Source organism: Notolepis coatsorum (assembly GCF_963971535.1).
Source record: "Notolepis coatsorum genome assembly, chromosome: 18".
Classification (NCBI taxonomy): domain Eukaryota; kingdom Metazoa; phylum Chordata; class Actinopteri; order Aulopiformes; family Paralepididae; genus Notolepis; species Notolepis coatsorum.
The window spans coordinates 87,059,881-87,083,350 of NC_140182.1; the positions used below are offsets into that span (position 1 = coordinate 87,059,881).

Here is a 23,470-nt window from a genome sequence, read left to right on the forward strand (position 1 = left end):
AAAAAACCCTACACACATATGCTCAGCTCGAACCCCCCCCTCCCGGACCCCACCTTGAGAAGTACCTCCACTATCCCTCGCACCTAACCAGACACTACCATTATAAGCTAGCTTTTATTCTCTCCACCACTTCTAACCACATTGACATTTTGGATTCATTGAGACCCAGAATTCTTGCTGTAGATATTTCATGGTAAATTACATCGAGATATGTAAGAAACCAAACTTTACGGCACATTTTTTCCGGTTGAAACCAGCGTGATGCGATCAGCTTTTTGGCTACTGTGATACCCGATAAAACCAATCTCTTTAGCTGTGGATTCACTGCAAACTCAAAAACATCATTCAATAGTAATACCGAGGGGTGTACAGGTATATTCCAAGATACGAGTTTTGATATTTGTTGGGTCACATGATCTTTCCAGAATGCCTTAACTGGTGAGCAGTCCCAATACATGTGCATAAATGTCCCTTCGTCCCCATTTGCACATTGGGTGCATTTGGAATCTTGTTTAAGCCCCATTCGGCACAGTCTTATAGGAGTCAAGTATGTCCTGTGAATATAGTTAAGATTGATTTGTTGATGATCCGGGTTCCTTGATGTAAGTCGGACATTTGCCCAGGCTCCTTGCCAATCAAAGTCATTTTCCAGGTCTGGTATATCCCTCCTCCAGACAGAGTCAAGTTGGAGGGTTTCATACGAGGACGTTAGTAATTGATGATAAAATTCTGAAACAAAACCTCTCGATGTCTCTCTTGCGTAGAATAATTTGTGGTATCTGTGGTGTTCAATTGGTCTGTCTAATGGAACACCGTGAGATTTCAAACAAAGCTCTAACTGTTTGTGAAAAAGCCATGTGGACTTGGTGAGATTAAATTTTTTGCGTATTTCTTTATCACTACAAAAACCCTGTTTGTTAAAAACATCCCCTGAATGAATGAATGAATGAATGAATGAATGAATGAATGAATGAAAACTTTATTTAACAGATTGCAGAATGGGTACAATACAGTACGGCTCAATACATACAATTGTTAAGGGGATGCAGACCTGAGAAAGACGTTTGTCTTGTTTCCATCAGGGTCCCCCATTTTCAATTCATATACACCCTAATGAGTGTATGCCTTGCTCTTCCCATATAGGGAATCTTATAGGTCGTTTTCCAATTAAGAGTGCATTGTTATTGAATAAGGGAGTATGATTGTGCCATTTTTGTGGGTTAGGATTTTTTTTTTGTGATTCACGCCATATCCGGATCGCATGAGTAATTATGGGGCCAAATTTTCGTTCACAGTGCTTGATTGGTAGTTTAGTGTATGCTATGTCCTTCAGTCTATGTGGGGCTACTATGTTTTCTTCTATTTTTCTCCAGGATGCTAATGCTTGGGAGTCAAACCATGTTGTCAATGGACTTAATGTGTACGCCTTAAAATATAGGAAAAAATCTGGAAATGCCATGCCACCATCTGCTTTATTTCTCTGTGCGGTGGATCTTTTTATACGTGGTGGTTTGTTATTCCAAATAAATTTGTATGTGGAGGAGTGTAATCTTTTCCAGTAACCCTCTGGAGGGGGTAACGGTAGCATTGAACTGAAGAAGTTGATTTTAGGTAGTACATCCATCTTAACTATTGATATCCGTGCTTGTACTGTGTTTTTAAGTTTTGCCCATCTATCAAGGTCGTCTTTGATTTTGTTTTGGATTTTTGTGTAGTTGTGCTTCACCGTTTGTCTTATGGTAGGGAATATTTCCACTCCCAAGCATCTGAAATGTTTTACCATCGGTATCTGTCCTGGGAGGGTTGTGTCTTTTTTTGCAGGGGTGTTAAGTGGAAGGAAAGCCGACTTCGGCCAATTTATCTTAAATCCCGATAAATCACCAAAGTCCTCAATCAACTTGAGCAGATGAGGCAATGTGGTGTTGGGGTTTTGCATGAACAATATTACATCGTCCGCATATAAACACATTTTTTGTTGTCTTATATATTGTGCTAAAGGCTCTAATGATAGATTGAACAGTCCGGGACTAAGAGGACAACCCTGTCTGGCAGAGCGTGATACCGGAAATATTTGGGAGATGATTGTGCCTGTTGTAATCATGGCCGATGGGTCTTTGTATAATACTTTAATCATATCGATGAATCCTTTTCCTAACCCCATCCTTTCTAGCACTGCCCACAGATACGACCATTCCAGCCTGTCAAAGGCCTTCATAGCATCCAGGGACAGCATCGCCTTAGGTATGGTGTCCTCCTTGTCGGCATCAAGTACGTGCAGTATTCGTCTTATGTTCTCAGTGATCAGGCGGCCTCCTATGAAGCCAGTTTGGTCCGGGTGAACTAAAGACGTCATATGCTTTTGTAATCTGATGGCTAATACCTTAGAGTACAGTTTGATATCTGTTCCGAGGAGGCTTAAAGGTCTATAACTACCGCACTCGTTGGGGTCTTTGTCTTTTTTAAGGAGGACTGTTATGAGTGCAATATTGTCATTCTTATGGAAGTTCCCCTCCTTGACTGAGTATAAGATCATATTTAGTAATAATGATTAAAGCTTATTATAGTTTATCACAGTATCATGAGCATGTCTTTGTCAGTGGACACTGGACATGGGTATGGATGGCTCCAGGTGCTGCTGCGTTAAAGTGCACATCTAAAAGCACAGTGCAGGACACACTCAAAGGTTATCGCACCTCAGAGATGGCAGTGGACATGTATGACAGGACAAAGGCCATATGTAATGGCCTTTGGATTGAGGAACATACTACCAGCCAAAGGAGGAAGCAGAAAAGGATGGACGAGTATGTAGTTGAGTCATCTTGTGGCACAAGCTCAGACCTCAGCTCAGGAGATCAGCTGAGACAGAGACTGTTCTATCCAGTCGTCGACAGAATGCTGCAAGAGCTTGAGAGCAGGTTCTCATGAGTTGGATAACAACGTATGAGAGGCATACAGGCATGTTATCCAGCCTCAGACCAGTTTCTCTCAGTGGAATTGCTGCAACCCCTCGCCACACATTACAATATCAAACTATTGCCAGAGGAGATCACAGTTGCAAAGTGTTTCCTGGTCAGGACAGGCAGTCCCTACTATCCAACGTGTCTTTTCCCTCCTGGATGATAATAATAATAATAATAATAATAATAATAATAATAATAATAATAATAATAATAATAATAATAATAATAATAATAATAATAATAATAATAATAATAATAATAATAATAATAATAATAGTGCATTGGATTTATAAGGCGCCTTTCAGGACACTAAAAAAAAAGTCCACAAATTGGTGAATGAAAAAATTATAGGATCAAATGAAAACTACTTACTAAAAATGGATGTTTAAAAGTACTAAAAACCAACAAAAAATACCAAACACTAACAAACATTCAGCACAGACAATGGGGATGCTGACATAAAAAAAAAGTTAACTAGGAGAAAAACATCCGGGGCTAAAGCCCCGGAAGCCCAGGGCTAACGACGCCACTGCACCCAACCTCCTCCAATGTACAGTTTTTACGTCAAATGTATACACTCTTTTCTGGACACTTTTTGTATCACAAACAGTACTGTATTTGTAGAGCTGGTATGTCATAAATGTATAGATGTAGCAGTACTATCTATCTGTATGTCATGTATGTCATATATGTTATGATGAATTGAAAATGGGAGACCCTGATGTAAACAAGACGAAAGTCTTTCTCTGGTCTGCATCCCTTTAACAATTGTATGTATTGAGCTGTACTGTACTGTACCCATTCTGCAATCTGTTAATAAAGCTTTCAATCAATCAATCAATCAATCAATCAATCAATCAATCAATCAATCAATCCCTGTGTACTGAACGTGCTGATGTTCCATTTTCATTTTGACACAGAAGTTGCTGACTTGCTGTCATGTCACAAGACAAAGTCCATTGGGGGGGGGGGGGGGGGGGGTTATGTAACATTTAGATTTAATGTTTTATTTCTCAACTTAATGCACCAGTGGGTGCCGAATTTCCCCCGCAGGCAAGGCAGTGGGACGTATTACGTAACATGCCCTCTGTACTAACCTGACCCTAAAACTCGCTCAGTGATGCAATGGCTCCGTCTCAAGAAAATCACACGTCCGGCCCATTGGGAAATGCAATAGTTGGGAAAGCGATTACCCCAGTGAGTGGAGTGGCAGATTCCAGCAGATTGAATTGTGAGGTAAATTGAGTGAAGTGACTTTGATGGGAGATAGTCTCGTCCTAGTAAGACTTAGTTGAGGAGAACACTAACTTGTGGCTGTATTTCTCCTAAAAAAGATTATTGCTGATGTTGATATTACCATAAGAGGGCAGTTCACCTCCTTTGTCTGAACTGTGAAACAGCTCGGCCTGCATTGGTGGGGAGGGTCTATTGTATGTCAATTAAGGTATTAGACTTTTTCTTTATTCAAAGTCTAAATATAACCGCCAAACATTGTCACAAACAGCAGTAAAGGAACTAATAATAGCAGGTTTGAACCTTAGTTCTATCACATGGACCCTTGATCATAAACTCCAACCTAAGCCTCTCCATTACCCACCAACCTGTACTTTGGCCCATCTCCCCTAGCGCTGAGAGGGTGCCTAGCCAGCCTATCAGACCACACTGATAAGGACCACTCTGGTGTTTACTCTGCGGGCACGGTCCGAGTACTTGGCTGGGTCATAAACATAACTCTTCAAACAAATGGACAGGCGGAACCCACGGACAGCCCCATCGGCCCATATGCCGAACACAAGTTGGTTGCCTTTAATATTCACGCGGCCCATATACCCCCGTCTGAGACCACTGTGAGGCACCTCGGGGCCCCTCTTCTTACAGGCCTGTCAGCACTCAGACCATGGGATGGAGGGATTAACCATTAACCTATGGTGAGCTCCGAAAGACAGACACGATACTGTAGGTTATATTCAGGCGTGCTCAACGAACGGCTTGGATGCCATGTGTAGCCTAGCCTAAAGACCAAGGTCGAGACGAGGGAGACCTTTTAAGTTTTTGGATCAGGAAGGTAGGGGTTAGAGACTGTTGTTTACATGAGCTGTTACCTGGTTTTCACAACCTGTGAACTAAACTCTCCAAGACTAATCTCTCAAAGGTTACGAGCCTTGATTGTTGACGGTGTTGAATATGCTGACTATCATAATGGAACAAACCGTAGGCAAAATATTACAACATGAGTGATTGCCTTCCATCCAGTGATTTCTTTTTTCTTTCGGTTAGGTAAATTGTTCTGCTTGGTTTGGCAACTTGCTCAATCTTTTCTTCTTTTTTTTGTTGACGTGCCTGGTCCAGACACACCTTTGTCTTCTTGGTCCACTGCCAGTGTTAGATATGTTCTTGCTATCACACACATTGGTCTCTGTTGACTTCCTCCTTCTGGGGTTGGGGAGTGTGGAGCTCTTTTAGACGGCTCGTAGAGAGAGACATAGATTATAGTTAATACACACATAGTGATTATAGCATTTGAAATGACCATGACCCCGTTAAGAACACTACTCCCAAGAGCCATGGATATTGCTAGCGGGACCACAATAACTATGATATTAAGATCTAGTTGGCTATAGTATACGTTACTAGCTATACTATATGCCTGGGTGTAGAACATGTCTATAATATATCAGCGCATCAACTGGGCTATACTGTAGCTGCTTTATGGGCTGTCTAATGTGGCTCCCTCCTCTCTCTGGAGTGGCTGAGTGTATATGGGGGGTTGGGAGGCTAAGCCCCTGTAAGAGATTCATCAGACTGTATGGATTATTTATGCTTCCTTCAGACATGCCTGTATGACCACTGTTATAGTAATATTTAACCTACTTTTGAAGAAAGCCTTAATGGGGTTGATTGATCTGATAGATTGAATTCCAGTGGAAGTGGATTGTTGTTGTCTTCACATGGCAGCTACCCGCCCACCACTTATTTTGAACATGATCAGTGTGTCGGAATTGTCATGGCATTGTCATGGCGACCTCAGAGGTCCTTTGTCAGTCCCTTGGGGGGGGGGGGTGGAGCCCTCCCCTCCCCTCCTCTCCCCCCTTTGGACCCTAACCCCTAGTGCACACAAACCCGTATGACCTTGCTCGTCCTCTGCTCAGTGTACTCAGTACCCTCCTCAGCAGGCTTGGTTGAGAGAGCACAAGAGGGGTCCTGACCTATGGGACAAAGCTCTGCTGTTACCGTAGGAACTGCCGTGTTCTCCCTCTTTGTCTCTCTCTCTCTCTCGCTCTCACTCTCGCTCTCTCTCTCTCGAACACATGGCTGTTAGAGACCCTATAAGCCAAGTCGCTCCTTGCTCCTTCTGTCTCTCTCATTCTTTCGTTCATCCTCCTGGGCCTAATACATAAGGCCTGGGAATAATACTTAAGGCCTTGTGAATGCCTTTGGATAAGCGGGTGTGTGTTTACATAGTACTCTCTTGTTGTTGGTGACAACAACCGGGGTTAGTTTTGTCCAGCACTTGATAGCTGCTGGAAGAGGTCATGCGGTCAGTGAGGGACATGTATGTTATTTAAGTAGAAAAGGCTATATGAGCTCAGAGTGTCTGTTTACACAACGCCTCACCTCTCTCCCTCTCGTCTCAATCAGTCACTGACACTCGCTATGCAATTTCTCTAGCTGGCACTACGCCACCTATGTAGTATATACTGTAGGCCCAGATGCTTATATTGACCATAAAAAAAAAGATAACTGCTTGCGGCGAGAATAATGGCCCCAGGCCAGCGGAGATAATAAAGATTCCTCTATTCTTCTCTATCATATTATGGGATAACAGCCAATTGAGTATCATCCGGACTGACGGCATAGCTGGTATCAGTTGTATCCAAGATTCTTAAGTAGTCCAGTAACTCTCCTATGTTCCCTAGTGGCAGTATTCTAATGAGACTGTTGAGTGAAGTGAATGTATGAAACAGGATGTCCTCTAAATGAAGACCCGAGGAAGGAGGAGGCTGCATGCTAACTAAGCTAGCTTTATTCCTCCAGGCACATGTAGCAGGTAGAGTTTGCTTTATTCCTCCATGAACATGCAAACACTTCATTCACAAGACAGTGGCTTAAGTAGTCTGCTAACTTAAGAGCTGGTCTTTTGGCCACAAACACTTCCAGTATTTTCAGTTCATCGGAGAGCACAGGGGGAATGAATTAATGTTGATAAGAGCCTTGACATAAGTGGTTGTAGCTACGGCTGTGGGGGTGCTGGAGACATGATCCGGGAGCATGTCTATGTTCCCCGGGTCCTATGTTCCCCGGGTTCTATGTTCCCCGCTTTGATTGATTGATAGATTGAAAATGTTAGACCACCAGCCCTGATTCCAAACTCTAACCTTAACCAGTTCGAACGAGGGCCTAAGCTTAACCGTTCGAAACAAGGCGGACATTAATAATTAATAAAATAATAAAAATTTATAAAATGTTCAATCTATTAATCAATCAAAGCGGGGAACATAGAACCCGGGGAACATAGGACCCAGGGAACATAGGGATGATCCCCATGATCCAATATACTTTTGTATACGCCTGAGTCTCCTGAACACGGAGAGACTAATACGATCGGAACTTTCACCGCCAAGCTATAGTCACTTTTCTGCACCTACTCCCCAAACTCTGCAGGCGCTCCATGTCACACTGAAGTGCAGTGGTCTATAGGCTACAGCATTGCGTACTAGCTAACAGCTATTAGCTTATAGCCATTCCATCCATTCATTCAGTGGCTTTAGCAGGGCCTGGTGAGGGGGTTTAACGAAGATTGGCCTAGTTTGTGGATATGGGGGTTAGAATAGGGGGAGTCGCCATAGAAGGTGATTAGCCAATCTAAGCTAAGCCAGGCCACTTCTTATTACACTTTCTAGTTTAGCACCTCAATCCAATCCTCGTTGGTGCCCATGTGTAATTCAGCCAAACCCAACCCAATCTATGACCTGGTCTGCCTAGCCTAGCTAAGTCCAAAACCAGTCCGACCCAGTTCAATCTAACCTAATCCTTAGGTTCCCCAGCCCATGCTATCCTATTTTAGCTATTATTTAGCTATGTCCTATATTCCTGTTCTCTCGCTCTATCTCTCTCTCTCCCTCCCCTAGCCCGCTATCCCACCATATTAACATGCACCACATCTGCAAGAGCGGACTGCCACACTTAATCACCACCTATTACAACACCCAATTATATCTCTCATGCTATGAATAGCCCTTTGTTGATGAAAGACATAAGAATTATTGCATTGGCACCAATTATTGTATCATCACATTATCCTCTCTGTCGCCCCGAATGGTACATTTCTGATGTCATTACTAATTGAGCATTACTATTTTCTTTCTCTCTCTCTCTCTCTCTCTCTCTCTCTCTCTCTCTCTCTCTCTCTCTCTCTCTCTCTCTCTCTCTCTCTCTCTCTCCCTATCTCTCTCTCCAGTCTGATGAGTGATTGTGCCGGTGGCCCTCTCCTCCACCGCCATGGTCGACATGGAGAGCCACTACCGCCCCCCCTCGCCGCTGGAGGACTCTGTGCTGGGCAGCCCGCTGTGTGCCGATGATGACTTCATGGGCGGCATGGAGGAGCTGCAGGATATCTCGCAGTCCATCGACGACGACGCCCTCAGCTCCTTCGACGTCCCCGGGTACCAGTCCTCCAGCAACGGCTCCGGCTCTGAAGGTTCCACTGTCCTAGGTAGGAGGGGCCGGAGGGCACATTATGATGTGAATAACATGACCTTGGAATTATACCATTTGGGTTAAAGATGATTATTCATAGGGGTGGCTACGTGGCGTAGTGGGCAAGGCGCTCGCCACGAATGCGGAGATGCTGGGCTCGCCTGTTCGAGCTCAGCGCTCCACATTGCTTTCAGTTTAGCTGGTCGTTCGTACTAATACACATTGGCCGTATTAGGGGGTGGGAAACTGATGGGTGGGGATCGGGCGTTGTGGACAGCGACTCCTACAGGTCGGTTGGTGCGCCTGCGCAGTAGAATCAGGAAGTGTCGGGGGCAGCGTGAGCCTCCCACGCGTTACTCCTCGCCACTGAGAGATCGAGCTGCGCAGGTGAAAAGATGCGACTGCTGTTACCTCAAGTACCGGAGGGGACTTGTGCTATGTATGACTTAGTCCACATTGCAGCCGGCTTGTGGGAGGCAAGAAACAGCGTTCGTGACAGGGGAGGGTTGAATTGGATGATACGAAATTGGGATGGGAGAAAAATATAGAAAATGGGAGAAAAAGTGGATAAAAAAAAAAAGATGATTATTCATTTAATGAGTTATTCATATAATTATATAGCTCTACAGATTTTTTCGATTTGTGAACCTTTTAATTTGAGTGGGTACAATTTGTTTTGCACTACTAGATGTGAAAATGTCACTGCTCAATATTTCAAGATACAGCTGAAAAGTACAAGTTTTACATTAGAAAAATGTTGTCTTTGGATCACAGATAAAGAGTCTCTACAGGCACATTAAACGATGTAACAGTTATTTACGGTAGTTGTCACAAGCCATATAACGGCTGACGGGATCTCAATGTTGGTTGTAAAAAAAAGTCTCAAGCGAGTTGGTTGGAAAAATCTGTCTCAAGCGAGCGCCCCGTCTCTTCATTTCAAAACATCCCCGGCTTGTTGTTGTTGTCGTCTGAGCTAGGGAGTCCCTGTGCGGCCCTCCCTCACCCCCTTTTAATCCCTCATTTGCTCCGACTCAGTGTTCATAGAGAAGACTAGCGCCGTGGTTTGTGTGACCTCTGACCCCAGCCGACAGCCCGTAGAAACAAAGTTCTTCACGGGCCTGGCTTTAACTGTCGTCCTGTCCTCAGAACCACTGGCTGACCCAGTTCTTCTTCACTCCTGTAGGCTGTGGTCTGTTATCCCCTTCTCTTCCCAGTCTCCTGTCCTCTCTCTATCTGTCTCTGTCTTTCCCTCTCTCTTCCTGCACCTCTCTCGGTCCACCTCCATGTCCCTCTCTCCATCTCTCTCTCTCCATCTCTCTTCCCCACACTCTACCCCTCTCTCTCTCCACCTATCTCTCCCTCCCTCCCTCCTTCTCCATCTCTCTCTCTCTCTCTCTATCCTCGCCCCCGTACCCAAAGAGGTATTCTCGCACATTCCTCAGCCACAAGGCACCACCTCTCAGGAAACATCCATTCAAGGGGCTCTGTTCGCCTCCGCGCGGAAGTCTCTGTGAATTATGTTACTACCGTGTTATGCAACTCAGGCAGTTGAAGTTGTGAATGGCTCGGCAAGGTAAACACTTGCACAGAGAACGGAGGGGTGTGTGTGCGTCTGAATGGGAAGAGGCAGAGGGGCGAGGGGATTTGAGAGGGGGAGGGGGAGGATCATGGAAACTGGGTGATGATGTCATGGAAAAGTCATTGAGAGGACGTTAAGAATCGAGAATCGCCTCCTTGTTTTATGAGTGTTTATGGAGCACCAGGGGAGAGAGAGAGAGAGAGAGAGAGAGAGGCAGAATAGGAAGAAACAGATATATGTGCTGCTGTGCCGCTTACATGCTTTTCCACACCGGCCACACTGGGTTCAAGCACGTCGTGCAGTATGTGACCCGCGCCAGCACACAGCCAAGCTACGGTAGCTACAGTCAAATAACTATCTCTGGCATGTAATGACCAGGCAGGAATCTGGACCCAAGTGCAGACAGGAGACGGATGACGTTAGAAAAACACAACAGAGGGTATATTTTATGCAGGAATAGACAACTGAGTGTGTGGGGGGGGGTGGGTGGGGGGCGGAACATAAAATACACAAGGGGGTGATGACTAATAGACAACAGCTGGGGGTGATGACAGATAACGAATTGTTGTGTAGTACAGAGACAGACAAGAAGACACGCGGGACACGCCCCTGCAGGACCTTGGTGGAAGCACAAGGAGACGAGGTTAGAACCAGCTCCCCAAGCACCCCAGCTCACATGACCTGACTCAGCACCACTGTGTTGTGTTGTGTGTTGTATCATTTCGTACGTTCTATGTGCGCACAGGCAAACGATAGGTTGCATCCAGAATAGGTGGCCCACGGAAGACTCATCAAGTGATATCACCACTCCCATTCCAACTTTGTTGTGCATGTGATGGGCAGCACTCTGGCTTTGGGGACAATAATATCCCTGTATTAATAGTTGGTGAGGTGGAACTTAAATTGCATCTGACTCTACGCAGTTCGGGCCAACGAGGTCAGACACTGTTCAGTTTCCGCTCGTTATCTGCCAGGGGGTGAGGAGGCCTCACAGCTAAGACACTTTCATAGCTTCTCATGGAAAAGGGTGAATGGACTGTATTTATTTATAGCTTTTTTAAGTTTCCCGACACCACACAAAGCACACAACGTAGGGCTGGGCGATATGGCCAAAAATTATATTGCGATAACGATATAGATAACAATAAAAAGAAAACAATACTTTTTTTTATTTTTTTTTTATTTTTTTTAAACAACAGATGTATGTTTATTTTGCAGCAATTCTTTGTCGTTGCCGCCATCTTTAGTGTTACATCCCCTCACACTCCAGTTCTCAGGCTGCAGCTGGTTTGAATGCGAAAGTAAACAGGCTTCTCTGCTGGCTGTGGCTCCAGGGGAGTTGAACAGTTCTGGCTCTGCTAGTTTCTTTTCTATCTTTTGGTACTTTTTTGGTGGACCGTGACTCATGACTGGAGACTAGCTCTGCTAGCACACATAGCCTACTGTGTACAGACAGTTTCAAACTGTATTTTAAATGAGAAAGCAAACAAAATAAAAGAGAACAATTTATCTCAATTTGGTCAGTATTGTCATTTGGACAAGCAAAGCCATTACTTTAAGTTGCAGGCAAGAAAGACAAGTCTGTCCACTGTCTCTGGTTTTAAAACTGCCCTGTTGCAGGTTTTTTTCCCCGATATCGATTATTAAAATATATCGCGATAATTATCGTTATTGTTATATCGCCCAGCCCGTCACAACGCATGCCTCATATTCACCCATTCACACACAGACACACACTGATGGTGAAGGCAGCCGTGCAAGTTTCCATGCAGCTATTTGGGAGCAGTTAGGGGTTCAGTGTCTTGCTCAAGGAGCAGTTAGGGGTTCAGTGTCTCAGTCAAGGAGCAGTTAGGGGTTCAGTGTCTTGCTCAAGGAGCAGTTAGGGGTTCAGTGTCTCGCTCAAGGAGCAGTTAGGGGTTCAGTGTCTCAGTCAAGGAGCAGTTAGGGGTTCAGTGTCTCGCTCAAGGAGCAGTTATGGGTTCAGTGTCTCAGTCAAGGAGCAGTTAGGGGTTCAGTGTCTCGCTCAAGGAGCAGTTAGGGGTTCAGTGTCTCGCTCAAGGAGCAGTTAGGGGTTCAGTGTCTCAGTCAAGGAGCAGTTAGGGGTTCAGTGTCTCGCTCAAGGAGCAGTTAGGGGTTCAGTGTCTCGCTCAAGGAGCAGTTAGGGGTTCAGTGTCTCAGTCAAGGAGCAGTTAGGGGTTCAGTGTCTCGCTCAAGGAGCAGTTAGGGGTTCAGTGTCTCAGTCAAGGAGCAGTTAGGGGTTCAGTGTCTCGCTCAAGGAGCAGTTAGGGGTTCAGTGTCTCAGTCAAGGAGCAGTTAGGGGTTCAGTGTCTCAGTCAAGGAGCAGTTAGGGGTTCAGTGTCTCGCTCAAGGAGCAGTTATGGGTTCAGTGTCTCGCTCAAGGACATCTTTCTTCCCCGCTAACAGTTGAGAGAAACGTATCCATGTCCCTCTTAATATCTCGTGTCTGATTCAACACACAACTTCAATTTTCTTCTTCTGGTATAACACAGTAGATCTGCATATATGGGATGTCTCTGGCTAGAGATTGTAATGATCAATAAAGAATTTAAATTTGTTTTTGTGTGTGTTTGTGTGTGTGTGTACGTGTATGTGCCTATGTGTATGTATGTGCCTGTGTGTGTGTGTGTGTGTGTGTGTGTGTGTGTGCCTGTGTGTGTGTGTGTGTGTGTGTGTGTGTGTGTGTGTGTGTGTGTGTGTGTGTGTGTGTGTGTGTGTGTGTGTGTTCACCAGATGCCCTGACCCCAGCGTCCAGCCCCTCCTCAGGTGTGTATGGCTTGGCAGCCGGCCAGGAGGACTTCTCCTCCTCCACCTCCTCCCTCAACCTGGAGTGCAGAGTGTGCGCCGACCGGGCCTCCGGCTACCACTACGGAGTCCACGCCTGCGAGGGCTGTAAGGTGAGGCCAGGTTATCAGTGTGTTATCAGGACACGCGCACACAAACGCACGCACGCACACACACACACAGCTACAGTATATGTTCTAATATGCTTTGTTTATTTTTTCTCTCTGTCTCCACTCTGTCTCTCTCTTTCACTCCTTCTCTCTCTCCATCTGTCCCCCTATCAATCACACCTATCTCAGAGACACACAGAGACGTACAAGCTCAGACAAATAAAATACAAAGAAAGTAATTGCTCTGAATGCTCAGAATGCAGCCTAAGTGGACTGTGTCTATATATAACTGTACAACCAGGTCAGCAGTACAGAGGCTGTGTGTCTTGTGACCTGCAACGATTCTGTACAGAAATAAATCAAAGATCTCAGCGCCCTGGAGTCAGATTGCTGGTGTGCTGTGCAATCTCCTCTCAGTTAATTGTTCACCAGTCATGTTGAAGAACAACCCAAGGCTGTGTTTTTCAAGACACACCTAAGGACAAAGGGATCTTAAGGTGTGTGTGTGTGTGTGTGTGTGTGTGTGTGTGTGTGTGTGTGTGTGTGTGTGTGTGTGTGTGTGTGTGTGTGTGTGTGTGTGTGTGTGTGTGTGTGCGCGTGTGTGCGTGCTTGTGTGAATCATTAGGGCTAGACTGATATGAAATATTTGGCTCCGATACCGATTTGCGAAATTCGGGAGCTTACATTTCCGATAACCAGTATGCTATATCTGCCAATAGGCTTTTTTAAGATAGTGTGACAAATGCATGTTTCCTTGCAAATATCTTTCATTTCATAATTTGTTTGGAAAAGATTGGTTAAGATTGAACTAAAAGCAAAAGTATTGCTTTAATCGTTGAATAGCCTTGTGCTTAAAATAAGAACAGTGTTATATTGACATGTCAAGATACTAATCAGACATGTTCTATGAGAAGAAAAACACTGACCACTGTTTCAACATGCCACTGGCTTCGACATTTATTTGCTGTTGTAAAGAATTATCAGTGTGTTATGGTACTACTGCTGATAACGATAACAATATATCTAGTAAAAGGCTAATATTGAGATATTTACTGGTTGATATATATGTGTGTGTGTGTGTGTGTGTGTGTGTGTGTGTGTGTGTGTGTGTGTGTGTGTGTGTGTGTGTGTGTGTGTGTGTGTGTGTGTGTGTGTGTGTGTGTGTGTCTCTCCATGCACGTGCGCGGTCCTGCATCCATGCATAAATGTACATTATAACTATCTCCATTGGCTAGAGGCCTAGTCAGGCCTATGTGTCCCTGGAGCAGAGTCCCAGCTAGGGGGCGTACGTATGGCTCCGCTGGGCCAAGGCATGGGGCTATTAAATCACAGGTCATCTCACAGGTCAAGGTAAACTGAGTCAACTCTGCAGCCTCCAATCAGAGAGGGCTGTTAAGGGGCCCGCTGGACCCGTCTTAGACACGGACTATGCCTGGCATGCCGAGCGGCAGCGCTGAACCGCACAAACATACACAGAGACACACACGTGCGCTCACGTGCACGTTGCCTTGTTCAGTGACAGGGGAGAAGGCTGACCTCTGTGATCTCAACACGGTGACCTCTAGATGACAGGATATAAGCGGCCCTGTGGCAGGACGCCTGTCTGGCCGAGACTGGAATTCCGTGATAGATTTTACACACATCCCCCTTTCTTTGGTGTCGAGCCAGATTCAAGTCATGAAGGACTTCTCAACTTAACGCTCCAAGAATAGTTTATTTGAATGTATAACATTTCTGTCCGAATCAGATTTGTCAGGTTATAAAGACATGTTAACAAGTGCCTATATATAGTATATACCCCCCCCACACACACACACACACACACACACACACACACACACACACACACACACACAAATGCGCACACACGCACACACACATGCGCACACACACACACACACACACACACACACACACACACACACACACACACACACACACACACACACACACACACACACACACACACACACACACACACATGGAAAATCAGCCCTACCTGGTGATAGGAGGGGTGGACCCAAAGTTGATTAAAAGCAGAGTAGGTATATCAATGCCATCGTTTTCATTCCCATCCAAGTTATCCTAATACATATATATTTAGCCACAGTACTAAAAAAAATCCTCAATTAAAAATTACATCATTCAACATACTTTCACAACTTAACTTCAGTAGTAGCCTGCAAATTCTAAAATCTGAAGATTATATCATTGATATCACTTCATTTTTATATATAGTAAACATGAATCCTTAATACAGTAAAACTCATTACAGTGAAACACATTCACAAGTAGAGGGTCTAATGTCAAACTAGACCTGCCAGCCCTTCCTCATGACTCAACGGGAATTCTGCCATGGCCTCATTTCACCTGTGTGTGTGTGTGTGTGTGTGTGTGTGTGTGTGTGTGTGTGTGTGTGTGTGTGTGTGTGTGTGTGTGTGTGTGTGTGTGTGTGTGTGTGTGTGTGTGTGTGTGTGTGTGTGTGTGTGTGTGTGTGTGTGTGTGTGTGTGTGTGTGTGTGTGTGTGTGTGTGTGTGTGTGTGTGTGTGTGTGTGTGTGTGTGTGTGTGTGTGTGTGTGTGTGTGTGTGTGTGTGTGTGTGTGTGTGTGTGTGTGTGTGTGTGTGTGTGTGGGTGTGTGGTCTGTCTGTCTGTCTGTCTGTCTGTCTGTCTGTCTGTCTGTCTGTCTGTCTGTCTGTCTGTCTGTCTGTCTGTCTGTCTGTCTGTCTGTCTGTCTGTCTGTCTGTCTGTCTGTCTGTCTGTCTGTCTGTCTGTCTGTCTGTATGCACACTTGCTTGCTAATGTAGGCCTGTTCAGAAACACTGTATGCTATGTGGTGCAGGTGTGTCTTTGTGTTCCTCTTCATGTGCTTGTTGTGTCTGGGCATTGTCTGGTGTGTCTTTGTGTTCCTCTTCATGTGCTTGTTGTGTCTGGGCATTGTCTGGTGTGTCTTTGTGTTCCTCTTCATGTGCTTGTTGTGTCTGGGCATTGTCTGGTGTGTCTTTGTGTTCCTCTTCATGTGCTTGTTGTGTCTGGGCAGCGTGAATATTAAAGGCAACCAACTTGTGTTCAGCGTTGCGTTCAGCGTTTCTCTGATTGGCCACGTGACTTGTTTTGTTTACATCAGGGTGAACGCTGTTGTATTCGCAAATATGAGAGCCAGCAATACGTCATAAACTAACTACCAGCCTCCACACTGATGTACAGTGACTGACGTTAAAAACGCGAAATAACATATAACGTTACAATGTACAGTTTCTAGTTACAGTAGTGACGCGTGAATCGAGATAGTCCTAACAGTGTTTATTATTAAGAGTCAGATAGTCCTAACAGTGTTTATTAGTAAGAGTCAGATAGTCCTAACAGTGTTTATTATTAAGAGTCAGATAGTCCTAACAGTGTTTATTATTAAGAGTCCTAACAGTGTTTATTATTAACACTTTGATCGCCGGGGTTAAATTCATAATTTACCATCCCTCGCCAGCCCTATTTAACATGGAGAAGTTCCCCTTCTTTGCAGGGCTATAACTTTTTAAATTTTATTGCTAAATTGACATTACTATGGCCCATTCAACGTCTTATATCTATTGTTCAGGGTGTAGCGACGTTATACTTTTTCATTCACATATTCATACTAAAATACGGTCTAAAGTATAAGTATGTTTTTATCGTTTTCTGCAGCTTTCTCCAGAACTTGATTTATAGCCCTAAATGCATTATATTGATGATCAAATACAGTTTGGTAGGAATCTGTGCGAGATAAAAAAATTCAAATGGACGTACTTCTAGAAGTTACTACGTATGATCTGATGATGACCGGATGGGGGGGGGGGTCGTTTATAATTCCGTGGGCAACATTATATCATTCATCTAGTGTGGGTGATATGATCATTAGAGCAGTTAGTATAGAAGACATTACAAAATAACGCTGAAACTCACCGTAGCTTCCTCTCGCCGTTGGGAGATGAGCGTGGAACAGAATTTTTCCTATTATGGGATGTCGAAATATGCAATCCATTTCCAGGTTGTATAATAGTATATACGTCCAAATCATGTTGTTTATCGAGTTATTGGTAACGGATCACTATCCGTCGTGATCAGCTCGAGTCCTGGGACTATTACCGAGTGATCGGACCAAATTGAAATGAGCACCAGCTTCCACTTCCTGTTTCTTCCCTGGGCGATCCGCCGATCGGCCACCAGATGGCGCTCTTGAACCGTTAGAGAGTTGATAGGGGCTCACCAGTACATCTCATGTCTCCGGGGGAGAAATATGATTTCGATCACAGATTTTTGAAATATTGATATCAAAGACGCTGTCCAGCGTCTTCGGCAGAATTAGCATGGCGGGGAATGACGTGTTCCAGCGTCAACGGCGATTAAAGTGTTAATTAACGTCATAAACGAACTACCAGCCTCCACACTGATGTACAGTGACTGACGTTAAAAACGCGAAATAACATATAACGTTACAATGTACAGTTTCTAGTTACAGTAGTGACACGTGAATCGAGATAGTCCTAACAGTGTTTATTATTAAGAGTCAGATAGTCCTAACAGTGTTTATTAGTAAGAGTCAGATAGTCCTAACAGTGTTTATTATTAAGAGTCAGATAGTCCTAAAAGTGTTTATTAGTAAGAGTCAGATAGTCCTAACAGTGTTTATTATTAAGAGTCAGATAGTCCTAACAGTGTTTATTATTAAGAGTCCTAACAGTGTTTATTATTAATTAACGTCATAAACGAACTACCAGATTTATTTTGCACCAGGGAACTTGAAGGCAAAAGGGGGCGGGCTAGCGGCATGGGGTCGTGGCCAATCAGAGAAAAGCTGAACACAAGTTGGTTGCCTTTAATATTCACGTGTCTGGGCATTGTCTGGTGTGTCTTTGTGTTCCTCTTCATGTGCTTGTTGTGTCTGGGCATTGTCTGGTGTGTCTTTGTGTTCCTCTTCATGTGCTTGTTGTGTCTGGACATTGTCTGGTGTGTCTTTGTGTTCCTCTTCATGTGCTTGTTGTGTCTGGGCATTGTCTGGTGTGTCTTTGTGTTCCTCTTCATGTGCTTGTAGTGTCTGGGCATTGTCTGGTGTGTCTTTGTGTTCCTCTTCATGTGCTTGTTGTGTCTGGGCATTGTCTGGTGTGTCTTTGTGTTCCTCTTCATGTGCTTGTTGTGTCTGGGCATTGTCTGGTGTGTCTTTGTGTTCCTCTTCATGTGCTTGTTGTGTCTGGGCATTGTCTGGTGTGTCTTTGTGTTCCTCTTCATGTGCTTGTAGTGTCTGGGCATTGTCTGGTGTGTCTTTGTGTTCCTCTTCATGTGCTTGTTGTGTCTGGGCATTGTCTGGTGTGTCTTTGTGTTCCTCTTCATGTGCTTGTTGTGTCTGGGCATTGTCTGGTGTGTCTTTGTGTTCCTCTTCATGTGCTTGTTGTGTCTGGGCATTGTCTGGTGTGTCTTTGTGTTCCTCTTCATGTGCTTGTTGTGTCTGGGCATTGTCTGGTGTGTGTTTGTGTGCGCGTCCACGTTATATATTTCTGAGAAAATAAAATGTTCCTGTTAGGCTAAATGTTCCTTGGTTTTATTTGATTAGATTTTTATTTGGAAATTACAAACACAACACATATTACAAACACATTACAAACAATATTATCATGACCAATTTGTATTAGGATATCACCTAAAAGCATGAATTAAAACTTATTTTCAAGGTGGTCCTCGATGGCTAGGCTGCTGAGCCATTTGCTCTTCCCATAGTTGAGTCTTTACCTTTGTTTTAAAAATGCTTTTAGTTTAGGCTAAATGTTCCAGTTAGGCTCAGTGTTCCGGTTAGGCTAAATGTTCCGGTTAGGCTAAATGTTCCTGTAGTTGGTCAATTCCCCTGCTACCAAACACAAACACACCACTCCTTCATGCTACTAATAGTCCGATGTTGCTGTTTGTTCAGGTTGTGTAAACTGAGTGAAATCAATGGTGAAATGATAGTTTATTGGTCAATAGATTGCATGGTTGGTTTGCAGGATGCTATGATTGATTAGCTTGTGTTTTTCTGGGACAGGCAATTCTCAATGTCTAAGTGATGATTTTTTGATGGACCTTTTTAATCCGAGGGGAAACTGGGGCATTGTCAGCTGTAGTGATACACAAATACACAAACATCAACAAACCAACAAGTACCGTATGAAGCTGTTTATTATATATTAAATATTTATTATAAAATAGTAGTAATAACTGATCAAGATAAAAACACAAGAACAACAGAAATTCTATCTATTCATATATTGCCAGATCAACAGATTATGTTCTTGATGATCATATGACATCCATTGTAGCCATATAATTATCCCCACACTCTAAAACACACTGTTGGAATACTGACTATACAGGTGCAGCTCGATAAATTAGAATATCGTGGAAAAGTTATTTTATTTCAGTAATTCAATTCAAAAAGCGAAACTCTTGTAGATTATAGATTCATTCAAAGTGAAATATTTCAAGCCTTTATTTGTTTTAATTTTGATGATTATGTCTTACAGCTCATGAAAGCCCAAAATTCTGTATCACCAATAAAAAGTAGATGTATTTTTCTTTTGTATGTAGAAATGTCGGCCTTCTGAAAAGTATGTACATGTATGTTCACTCAGTACTTGGTTGGGGCTCCTTTTGCACAAATGACTGCATCAATACAGCTAAATATATAGACTTTTCCACGATATTCTACTTTATTGAGCTGCACCTGTATACCGTATTGGTCTGAATATAAGACGGCCCTGATTATAACATGACACCTAAATATTGCTCCAAATATAAAAGCTCTTTGCCGACACCTATCAATTTCTTGTCCGCAATTATAAGATGACTGCACTTTTTCTGGTGCAATAATAAACAACACAATGTCCTCGGAATCGTGTGTATATATTTTGCTGTAGCGTGTTCGAGTGTGTGTGCATGTGTGTGTCTAGCATTTGGCTTCTCAACAGTGCCTTCTGGGTCTTGTTACCTCCAGGGGTTTTTCCGGAGGACCATCCGTCTGAAGCTTGAGTACGACAAGTGTGGGCGGCGCTGCAAGATCCTGAAGAAGAACCGGAACAAGTGCCAATACTGCCGCTTCCAGAAGTGCCTGTCAGTGGGCATGTCCCACAACGGTGAGGGGAGGGCACAGGCCGGGCTCTGTTGACACACACACACACACATGCACGCACGCATGCACACACACATGTGCAATCCAACACCACGCTTGGGTGTGAAGTTTCATGTTAAGGCGAGTCGGTAACCCAATGACAGCCTATCATCATACAGCTGAGAGTTATACTATACTGGTCCAAATATAAGACGACACTGATTATAAGATAACCCCCCCCCCCCTCAAGACTATTTTTGAAGATCAAATCTTGTTTTTATAAAGAAAGTATAGCTTCTCTGACCAGAATGTAGGCTACCAGTAATACACATAACACATTGAATAAAACATGGTAGGCATATTTACACATTTTAAATGAACTTGTTATGTTTACATAAGATAATATATTTATTTGTTAAGATATAATTTTGAATCAGAGTTATTTATATAGATCGACAGATCTACAACAGAAGCATCTCCTGGATCTGTTGGAACGTCCTGTAACCTATACAGAGGTCTTACACAGAGGTCCTACAGTTCCCTGGCTGGGGTTGTGTTGTGTAGGGATGGTATCGGTTGTCGGTCTGATATCAGGCTAAAATATGGTATTTGGAGAATTTTCCCAGGTACTAAAATCCGATACCAAGAAACATGTTCTAGATGTCAGAAATCAAAGCAAAGTGACTTGATTTGCTGCATTTCTACACATAGAAGCATGTTAATTAAATAATTGAAAAGTGATTATCCTGCATATCTCAATACGTTTTGTCCAATGACTCTGATGGTCCAAGTCTATACTGTTCAGTAAATCTAATGGATCAGATCAGTACTTCGTATTGGCTGATACTGAAGGTTTCAGTATCGGCAGTGAAAGAAAGGAACCGGTCCATCCCCAGTGTTCACCCCTCGAGGTGCAGTTGTGTGAACATGGAGGTGAGCAGTTGGATTCTGGACCTTTATGTCCAGACCATGTGATTTCCAAGCTGTGTTTTCACAAGGTTAGGGTGTCCAGTAACCCACGCTCTCCGATCGATCAACTGAACTGACCCCCAGCAGAGGTCGATGATGGGCACTTTCACTCCAGCTATAGAGACCGTGGCTGCTCACAGGTCGAATAGGCAGACAGAGGAATGTGCAGCTGTTAACATCATAAACACAATTATCTTGCTTCAAAGCACAGCATCAGATTTTTATTGAGTGGAGTGTTATCTTCGTATTGGAGAGCGTTGAGGTCAAAGTCTTAGATTCCTGTGATTGTTGTCCGCTTGTGTGCTGTGTCCACAACACTACGACATGGCAGGCTGACCCTTGACCAATGTGAATGTCCTGATAGCTGCAGTAGACCAAAATAGAATTCGGGTATGACGTTGCCATTGTTGAGAGAGAGATATTGTCTAATGGGGGGGGGGGGGGGGGTCAAAAAGGTTAATGTAGTTGGTAGGTTTACAGATGGACAGTGTACACAGACATGGTGTACCGATTGGGAACTGGTGGCAGTGAACTTGCAAATACAGGACAGAACTGTACAAGCCTCTACATCAATAACCTATACAAACAGTCTACGTGTCCCCACAGGGGGGATTCAGAAAGGCCCCACAATGGATCCTTGAGGTACACCTATATCGCCTTGATGTGGATGACGATACAACAGTAGTATTTCTGTCAACTGTGCTTCCTCTTTGGATGCATGTGTATTGAGTTGCATAGGTCTGAATGTAACTTGAGACGGGAAGGACATAGGAGAGGGAAGCGAAAACCGATCCTGTCAGGCCTGGTGGGCAAAGAGATCACAGCTAATACTGGACGTTTCTATGTTTGGGTCGAATAGCCATTGATTTCATGGCTAGATCTGAGAATACAGGAAGTTTCTTACTGAAACGGTTCAGTAATTGTACAGATCGGAATTCAGTTGAAAGCTTTATCTGTTTTGATTGATTGATTGAAAACTTTATTAACAGATTGCAGAATGGGTACAATACAGTACAGCTCAATACATACAATTGTTAAGGGGATGCAGACCAGAGAAAGACTTTCGTCTTGTTTACATCAGGGTCCCCCATTTTCAATTCATCATAACATATATGTAGGCGGGGTGGGGGAAACTGTACAACTGTACAAGCAAAACTGTACATTGGAGGGGGTTGGGTTAGGACATTTACAGGGGCCAGTTTCGAATTGCAGTCTCACGTAGGTGTTCTTTGAGAGTGGTTTTGAAAGTGGGTAGTGATTCACATTCCTTTACAGCTTTGGGTAGGGCGTTCCACATTGATGCATCATTTTGCATAATTGCGAAAAGTGTTTAGTCCCTTGTTTGAGCCGAATCTGGGTTTAACATGATTTGTGGAGCTCCCTCTGGTGTTGTGGTTGTGGTATTCACTGACCTTTGGGATGTATTTTGACATGTACATGGGTATCTTAGTCGTGTAGTGTATCTTGTAGACCAGGCCCATTGCAAGTTGCTGTATTCTGTCTTCTACTCTAAGCCATCCTAGGTTGTCAAAGTGGGCAGGGGTGAGGTGGGTTCTAGGAGTAAGGTCAAGCAGTAGTCTGACCAGTTTGTTTTGTGATGTTTGTAATCTTGTTTTTAGCGCCTTTGAGGTACTTTGGTACCATGAGGTGCAAGCATAGTCGTAGTACCCTTGAATGAGTGCTCCTGCCAGAGTCTTCAGGGTATTCTTGTTTACCAGAGAGGAGATCCGGTACAAGAATCTAGTTCGTTGGTTGACTTTTTTTTATTACATTGGATGCCATTTTGTCACAGGAAAGATTTGCCTCTAGGATGGAACCTAGGTATGTAATTTCGTCTTTCCTTGTGACAATATTGTCACCCACTGTGAGAAGCCGTCGGTCTTGCTGAGTTTGTTACTTGATCCGAAGAGAATGGACTCTGTTTTACCCAGGTGTAATGATAGTTTGTTATCAGCGAGCCAGGTGCAGATTCTGCCGAGTTCTGAGCTGAGGCCTGTTCCAGCCCTCTGATTATTTCCATATACCATGGCCTGTCATAGGTAATTGCATAATTAACCAGTAGTTCACTTTTAGAATTTGAGGTAATCACATGTTGATTTGAAGGTAGAATGGGTCGTTTTTTATGGCTTCATGTCATTGAGAAGGTCAGTAGAAGCTTTCTTGTTTCCTGTTGTGACATAAAGGCAAGGTCCTATACCTACCTGATCATGTTCCAACATGATCCATCAACTATACTATCCACCT

The 23,470-nt window shown here is 43.8% G+C and overlaps 1 protein-coding gene across 3 annotated transcripts in view; it reads left to right on the plus strand.

Annotated features, from left to right (window-relative positions):
• Positions 1-23,470, plus strand: part of pparab (peroxisome proliferator-activated receptor alpha b) — a 53,993-nt gene that overhangs the window by 21,637 nt on the left and 8,886 nt on the right. For all 3 annotated transcript variants that reach the window (XM_084335008.1, XM_084335007.1, XM_084335009.1), the window contains 3 exons: positions 8,419-8,673; positions 12,988-13,151; positions 20,144-20,282. In XM_084335008.1, the coding sequence (XP_084191134.1) occupies positions 8,460-8,673; positions 12,988-13,151; positions 20,144-20,282 (517 nt within the window). In that variant the 5' untranslated portion in view covers positions 8,419-8,459. The remainder of the gene's footprint in view (positions 1-8,418; positions 8,674-12,987; positions 13,152-20,143; positions 20,283-23,470) is intronic.